Below are 9,092 nucleotides of genomic sequence, written 5' to 3' on the forward strand. Positions count from 1 at the left end.
GGGGATTGGGGTCGGAAGGATGATCTCACTGTTTTAGATTGGCTGGAAGTCCTGCTGCCACGATGTGACAGATTCATTCTGACATAACAACCAAAAAGCCTCTGTCTTCATCAGCAGATCTCGACGCCACAATATGATGGACTGCTGATGAGGACGAGCTGACAGAGCATCCCCCCCCCCCCCCACATCCTACTGATGCAGGCAAAATCAAACACCATGTGAAAGACAGTGTGCTTGAAATTGTGTGTCTCGCCTTTCTGTCTCTGTTATTTAAATGTGCACACACACACACACACACACACACACACACACACACACACACACACACACACTCAGAGGGCGACCTCGTGTGTGTCCTCTCCATCCCATGTCAGCAAGATTACTTCCTCTTGGCAATGATGAACCCTAACAAGCACTGACAATATCTGTGCACTCTGCTGTGTTGTTAGTGAAGAGAGCAGTCAGAGCCTCTGCTGATGTGTGTGTGTGTGTGTGTGTGTGTGTGTGTGTGTGTGTGTGTGTGTGTGTGTGTGTGTGTGTGTGTGTGTGTGTGTGTGTGGCATTGATGATTGGTACTCTACTATATCACTGCTCTCCCTATGGAGCCTTCTTCACATGCAACGTGAAAGCAGCAGCCTTGTTACAGAAGGGCTTTTGCCGGCAATCTGTGATGTGTTTTGTTGTTGGATTTAAGCGGTGGAGGCAAAAATATCAAACTGCAGATTTATGGTGAGAGCTTAACACTCTGAAGCAAGCATCCCTGAGCTAAATCCCCTCTACCAGTCACCTCAGTGTGGAAGAGAGAGAGAGGGAGAGAGAGAGAGAGAGAGAGAGAGAGAGAGTGAATGTTTCTTAGAAATACACCGTAAAAATGATTCATATTATTCTTAATGTTTTTTATTTATATTTGTTGTATTTGTTTACTGTATATATTGTTATCATTTGTTGATCAATTTTTTTTCTGTACTGCTTTGGCAACATGGATTGTTGATCTGTCATGTTAATAAAGCTCATTTGAATTGAATTGAGAGAGAGAGAGAGAGAGAGAGAGTAATGGAGGGGAAAGCTGTAAGCAGGAGGGGGAGAGAGAGAAAGGAAGGAGGGAGTCTGAGCTCTGTCTCCGAGCAACCCTCTGCATAGCAGGGAAGGAAGGGAGACACATGGGAGGGAGGGAGGGAGGGAGGAAGGAGAGAGGGAGGTTGTCTCTGCATAGCAGCAAACTGCACTGGGTCACCCACCCTCTGCTGCAGCCATGGCTCCACGCCACAAGCATAAAACATTTACATCCTAGAGAGGATGTAGAGAGAGAGAGAGAGAGAGAGAGAGAGAGAGAGAGAGAGAGAGAGAGAGAGAGAGAGAGAGACAGGAAGCGACAGAGAGATGATATGAGATAATAGTTCTGGAAAATATGTGATTAAGGCCCAAGCTCCTCGGACATGTGGGATGATACGACTGGTGACTCAATTATTTGCATATCACTTGAAAAGGAGTCTTAGTGGAAGTGCTAATTAGTGTTCCCTCTATAATGCCAAGGAGTTTAGTGAGTGTGTGCTGATATGGAGTGTGTGTACGAGGCTGATCTGTATGACGGCCAAAGACATGCATGTTTCTCATTTTGTCCCCCAGTCTTTTGAAAAAGGATATCCATTACTTACGGGTATGAATGCAAAGCTGTCAAGCTACAAGAGGAGGCTTATATAAGAGAGCGTCATATGCAAATGAGCAGTTCTCACCATAATAAAAAAAGTGAAACAAACCAGGTCACTCTGTACCTTTTCTGTCTTTCTGTCACCTTCAATACTTCACACATTTCGTCTCGTCCTCACTTTAGCTTGTTTGAAGTTGCAAGTGTTTTGCCCTCATGGATGCTCTTTGCATTTTTTAGCTGCAGGTTGTTGTTTTAATAAACCATGATCGACAGTCACCAGAAGCAATTGTAGCAGAGCAACAACAACAGATGATCTGTTTGTCTATGCACTAATTACACATTTAAAGTAAAAAAAACAAACATTTCATTCATATAAAAGTGACAGATTGCAAACATGAAATGGCTTGCACATGGCCAAGCTCCTTTTGTATGCATACTGACATGTTGCAGTTACCACGGTTAAGTCTGTGTTTGAACACATCTGTGACACAAACCATGCAGAAGTGAGAGTCTCACCTTCTCATATGGATCAGAGTCGTAGTTGAGTCCAATCCCACAGTCGTCTGTGATTTCAGAGAGATCTTCATCGTCAAACTCCTCCAGGCTGATGTCGTGGGATGGCCTGGAAAACACAAACACAAGACACAGATTACGATTTACTACATCGTTTTAAATAAAAGAAAACTCAATGTGTATCTGTAATTGTGTTTCATCATCAGTGACAGTGAGGAGGAAGGTGTTTTGGTCATTGGCTTAGTCCACAATCTGAGCCATGTTGTAGGGAAAACCTGCACCACTGACAGACCAGCCCGGCCTGTCACGCTCGATCTGTGTAACAATCCACGCTAAAGAAAGGTGCTTAACATTTAAAAACAAGATACATAGTTGAATACGATAATAAAAAAAAAACATTTTAAATTCAGTTTGCTGAATTAAGCATTCAGCATTTAGATATATCACAAACAGAGCTGGATGTGATTGAGTGGTGTTTTCCTCGTACACAGAGTTTATGCCCCTTCTGCACACTCCAGCAGGGGAGTGTGTATGTCTCAGTAATGAGCCGTGGCATTGAAACTTTCCTTGATTAGACTCCATCTCATCTTTGCCCCATTAGTTTCAGCAGGGCTCTGAGTTCTACGGCAATGTGGTAAAGGAAATGCTGCATTGCAGTTTTTCCTTCTTAGAAAAAGGGACACCACAACTATAACGTGTGGATGCTCTTCACATCACACTGTCACATACAGGGTCGTGAATACACAAAGTCACATGGGTCCAGGGAGAAAATGAGGATATGCTGTTATCTAAAAGTAAGAAGAAAGGGGTTCATGAAAGGTCAGTGTAATGAGAGAGCCTCCAGCCTATCGTCTTTGGTCAATCAGCAAAAGCAGAGATAATAAGGTATATGACCTCAACATGCCTATCACAGTCCTTTATGAAGCATATTCAGTTCTAAGCCATGTTACTGTTTTGGTCTGTGGGCTAAGTACCTTTTTGGAACTGTGTGTTGGAAGATACTAATCACTTGTCCTATACAGCTGCAATTCAGAGTCTTCTCCATAGCTGCCCCCCCTCCCTCTGGAACTCACTCCCTACACACATTCAACACTGCACCGACCCTCCTACTTTCAAATCTCTGATCAAAACTCACCTCTTTAAACTTTTAATGTATGATTGTGATGTATTTTCTGTTTTCTGTAGTTTTACCTTTATTGTTGTTATCTTTATGATTTGTGTGTAATGTTGTAATGTCTGTTAGTCTGTCCTTACTGTGCTGTTCTTTCTGTTTTTAACTATTGTACAGTGTCTTTGAATTTTTTTAAAGTGCTTATAAATAAAATGTATTATTATTATTATTATTATTATTATTATTAATTCAATTATATTATCATACTTTGTTGTTAACAAACCAGCACATGTACAGATACAATGTCACTGCTGTCATCACTGTATCTGGTGGCTCAACACTGTGGGAATCAAAACTTTAAAATAGGCCGTTTTTTTTTCTCAACCTACAAAAAATATAAACAAAAAACCTTAAAAGGTAAAAAAAAAAAAAAAAAAAAAAAAAACCTACCATGTTGCTATTTGCTATCACAGCCTCACATTCCTAAAATATCTTGTTCCAAGCTTTTCCATTGTTCCAGTAGGTGCTAGCTGCAGCCATTACACATTATATATTATTACTTTACTCTAAGACTCTGACAAACGTTTACCTGACAGAGTGATCTACGCCCCCCCACAGTCCTCCAGCTGCTGTAACACTGTAACACTTAGCAAGTGTAAACCAACAACAGGATTTGCACTCCATAATCTCTCATCTGTTACTTTCTTATTTGCATATTTACAAGTGAAGAACTTTCTGCAGAGGGCTATTAGGTGATACAGGCTAATGAGGCTAACTGTTTGTCATCTTGTTTTAAAGAGATTAAATGTTGTAATGATGTGGAAGTTTGGAGTTGTAGGCTCATTTGGCCTTACAGAAGGACCAGCTACTGTGCTAGATACAATTCAGCTCATGTTTTCTATAATCAAGTACAGTACAGATGCATCTAAATGATTAGCAATGAAGAAAGATAACCACTCTCCTTAACAGTAACATACAGAACAATGCTGGAATGGAATTCACTCCCAAGTAATGTTAAACAACAAATCACTGTATACAGTTTTAAAAGAAGTCTTAAAGAACATTATCTTTAGTCAGTACTGATAGGACTACTGGGCCTTTTTGTTTGTGTAACCGTGTTATGTCTTAGATGTTGTAAATCAGACGGAGCCTTTTGTGTTTGTCTGTTTCTTTTGGGGTTTTTTGTTCATTTATGTCAATTTTTAGTTATTGAAGAAATGTTGTGGAGTGTTTGTGTAGTGTGAAAAGAATAATATATAATATGAATTTGTAAAATGTATTGTCACAATATAAACTGCAGACCTGCAGGAAGAATAGCTTATAGAATAGATAGGGATCCAAATAAAACAAAAAAAAAACAAACAAACACTTAAATACATTCCTCCATTTACAGTTTAAGGGACAGCTGCCTTACTAGCTGCCTCTTTCTTCCTTATGGAAATGAAAGCCTCTTTGTCCTGGATCTCACAAATTTGATGCGAACAAACCCACCAAACTGTCCTGTACCTCTGCAAATGGCAATACACATCTATTCTATTCTATTCTATTCTATTCTATTCTATTCTTTTTATTCTAACATGTTTCTTTCTAGCTTTTAGTATTATTCATAAGACTTCTAATAAGTGGGATAAATACACAGTTATCACATCCTGGCACTAAGTAGGGGACAAGCAGTGAGCTGTGGGCAAGGTCATGTACTATTTTAGTCAGCGTAATTAACTTGACACTGTAGTTTATTCAAAATAATACAGGAAGCAAGTGGACGAATGCAAGGACAAGAGGAACATAGAATTTGTTATGGTAGATGTTATTATTTATTGCAACTGTGTAACCAGTCAGCAACAGCGGAAAGAAGACAAGAAACATCTGTTTTAGCTGGAGATAACATGACTGGATTCAAAGTCAAGCAACGGTCAAAATCCCTCTATGGGGCGAGGGCAGAATAAATATAGTCCGCAAATTAACTCATCATCTGCATTGGCAAAGTTATCGAGTCTAATCTGAAGAACTCATGGTTGAGCAGATCCTACTGGTTCTCTCCGAGCTGCATTCATCACTTTTGAACATCCAAAATTGACGGCTTAAACTACAGTAACAGACAGTCTGATGAGCAGTAGGAAAGAAAGTGATGATTATTATTTGTCATAAAGTCCCAACCAAGTCCTGAAGCGTTCACCACTGAAAAGTCATAATGAGCAATGTGACAAAATGTAACTGTTGTAAATCAAACGCCTGGAAGACAGAATTTAATTAAATTAAATCAGTTTCTCCAAGTGTTACTCTCATTTTCCTTTTTGCTCTCTTGATCTCCAGACTCTTTTGGACTGCATGAAGATCAACAAATGTCGGAGAGAGACCCCCCCACCCCCCCCCCCCCCCCCCACACACACACACACACACACACACACACACACACACACACCCACACCCACACACACACACACACACACACCCACACACACACACCCACACACACACCCACACACACACACACACACACACACACACACACACACACACACACACACACACACACACACACACACACAATTAACCTTGAGCTTATGATTGTCGCTGCAACCCATGTGTGTCTAATAACTTCCTTGCTGGCCATTTTAGTAAAATGTCTTATAATTATTGGACACAAAATGACTTCTTATCAAACCTCTTATGGCTCTGACTACAATTCACTTAGCAGACTCTTTTATCCAAAGAGACGTACATCAGAGAGTAAGAACAACACAAACAAGGATCTAGAAAAAAGGGAACAATGTCAGTAAGAGCAAACGATCAGCTTTGAGTCTGATTGGACACACAGGTGCTGACAGGAAGTGACCAGAGGCAAAGCACAACATTGAGGGCAGTTCTTGAGAGCTCTAATCAGTATAGAAACCATCTTATAAGTCGTCGTTATCAAACAAAAACCATCGTCATTACCATCATCATCATCAATAATATGGAGACCATCATCATTAAGTTAGTAGGTATTCATGAAAGAGCTGGGTCTTTAGCTTTTTCTTAAAGGTGCAGAGGGACTCTGCAGATCACATGGAGTTTGGAAGTTCATTCCACCACCGGGGGGCGACAGAGGAGAAGAGTCTAGTCAGCGTCTTAGGACCCTGTTGTGAAGGTTGGATCTATAAAAGGTTCAAACATTTAGAAAATCCTTCTAATAAATATATTTGTTCTCAGTACTATGGTGCGCTTGGTTTCCCTCTAAATCGTGCATTTGTATGTGAAATGATGAAGGACAAGTGATGTTATTCAATAAATGAACCAGATTTCATCTTGTGGTGGTGAAGCTTTGTTGTCTTATTATATTGGTGTCAGAGTAACCTGTCAGCTCCATGCAGACTTTGTGAGACAGAAAAAACTGTCCATTAATATTAAACACAAGATGAAAATGATCAAAGCTAAGTATGCTCTGAGGATTTGTGACCCAAGTCTCAACCTGAACGATGTATTAGACGTGCAGGCTGTGGTGGCTCGTCAATACAGTTAGTTGTTCCACAGAGCAGGACAAAAACCTTTGGCGATGCTGCTTTCAGCTGTTACACTCCGAGACTGTGGAACGACCTTCCTGAGGCTCTGAGAGGAGCCCAGAATATCGAGATTTTTAAACGCAGTCTGAAAACTCATTTATTCAGTCTGGCTTTTATAAAGTGCTTTATATAAATTCACATCTTAACATTATTGTATTGTCTTTTTTATCCTACTACAATTTCAAATATTCTTCTCTTATGTATTAATTTTAATATCTTGTTGCTTTTATGTATCGTATTTTTCATTTTTATACATATATTTTTTAATTCTTATTGGTGTGCATTAGTCTCTCAATGATTTTATAAACTACTTTTTTGTCAATAACTTTTCTGCACTCTTGTAAAGCACTTTGAACTGCAATTTAATTTGTCTGAAAGGTGCTTTATAAATAAAGTTTGATTGATTGATTGAAGGAGAATGACAGAAACTTCACAGAAAAGAAAACAATAAAAGTATAACCATCCATCCATTTTCTTTATGGCGGTGGGGGGGCTGGAGTCAATCCCAGCTGTTAATGGGCGAGAGGCGGGGTTACACCCTGGACTGTACGCTAGCCAATCACAGGGCTGACATACAGAGACAGACAACAAGCCACACTCACATTCACACCTGCAGTTAGGGAGTAAAATGTCTGGAATGAAAATGAAGATGAATAACGTTTGTGTCTAAAATGACTGACTGGTCACGTGTTTCTGGGCCCGGGGCAAAAAAATACTTTGAAGTACTGAATGGGCGAGTAGTGTCCGTAAATGAAGTTCACTGTATAGTCCACTATAGTGTGTGTGTGTGTGATTTGGGACACCATACCATAGACTGTATGAGATGGATCAGAGCAGCAGATCAGGCTGGCATGACAAGTCAGCAGTTTTATGTTTGATTCAGTTACCAACAGAAAACTGAATCTCAATGTCTGTGAAGCATGAGGGTTAAAGGTCATGAGACAATGAAGTAAGTACAGACAAGGACTGTATTGTTTGCCAACGCCTCTGACCCGTCTGCATTAGTCCAATGGTCTCCCCTGGCTTAAAAAACAACAACAAAGAAGTGACAAAAAATGTCAACAAACCATTGGGTGGCGCCACTGTTGCTTCATCCATTATTTATACAATAATGTGTGTGTGTGTGTGTGTGTGTGTGTGTGTGTGTGTGTGTGTGTGTGTGTGTGTGTGTGTGTGTGTGTGTGTGTGTGTGTGTGTGTGTGTGTCTGCCAGGATGTAAACACAGACAGAGAAACCACCAAAACCAATATCCTGCTGTATCTGCCACAATAATTAAATTGAGTGTCTCAGCCAAACCTGCAGAAACGAGGTCACTAATAATCTCCTCAACCATTCAAGTCTTCAGGGAAACTGTGTCTGTCAGTGAAGGTGTGTGTGTGGGTGTGTGTGATTCACAACGGGAAAAAAAAAACACCACACCAGTTCCAGCAGTCACCACTACACAGCTGAGTGAGGTCCCATTTTTTGGATTCTGGATATCAGTGCAGAGTGATGTAAACTCCTCAAGAAAAGTTTGGAAACGTTATTTGGGTCACTTGTTTCGCCCCTTTAATTATACTAATTGGTGTTGTATTTTATATCGTTGGAAAGCCTGATTAGTCACCTTCACAATGAGGTATATCTTGTAAGGATCGTGCATTCGTCTATACCTCGATGTAAAGGAAAAGTGGAAATATTGACATGAAAGGTGCACTGGAATGAATGAAGTCTTTTTTTTGCTTAATGGCAAAAAAAAACTATTTCTTGTTGGTCAAGATAAATAATGAAGAAGATTTCCTTTAAAGTCTGACCAACAACTCCCTAATCCCAATGTCCGCCCTGAAGCCTATAAGCACTGAGCCGGCACCACTTAAAAAAGGGCCTCAGGTGTGCAGGGTGTGAGTGTGTGTGAGGGCTCGAGATGATATATAAACGAGGACTAGGACACGCTATCATGACATCAAACATTGTAGCAGAAATGCAGACTCGTGGAAAATGCGTAATTTTCCATTTTTAAAGTCAGCAGCAATGCCTTCATGCACTTCATGATTTGACATCAGGACGGCATTAAGGACGCACACGTTTAACAGGAGCGTGACTCAAAGTCTGTGAAGGCTGAACACACTTGAAATGTTGTTTTTGATGGTCTGGTTTTGAAAGTAATTACTCTAACGTACAAAAGTGTTTTTTAATACACTAACTAAAGGGTCGGTTCAACATTTTAAAGACACTTTATTTTTTTTCTTATTGGATCATTTCCTGTCTTACGTCCATTATCTCTTGTCTGGTGGTATCTGCT

At 40.2% G+C, this 9,092-nt stretch overlaps 1 protein-coding gene across 2 annotated transcripts in view; it reads right to left on the reverse strand.

Moving 5' to 3' along the window:
- The window catches only part of mapk8ip2 (mitogen-activated protein kinase 8 interacting protein 2), a 29,575-nt gene that overhangs the window by 14,097 nt on the left and 6,386 nt on the right, over positions 1 to 9,092 (reverse strand). For both annotated transcript variants that reach the window (XM_061035063.1, XM_061035064.1), the window contains exon 2: positions 2,165 to 2,270. In XM_061035063.1, the coding sequence (XP_060891046.1) occupies positions 2,165 to 2,270 (106 nt within the window). The remainder of the gene's footprint in view (positions 1 to 2,164; positions 2,271 to 9,092) is intronic.

The sequence above is a fragment of the Labrus mixtus genome, chromosome 4 (genome assembly GCF_963584025.1).
Source record: "Labrus mixtus chromosome 4, fLabMix1.1, whole genome shotgun sequence".
In the NCBI taxonomy this organism is placed as follows: Eukaryota; Metazoa; Chordata; class Actinopteri; order Labriformes; family Labridae; genus Labrus; species Labrus mixtus.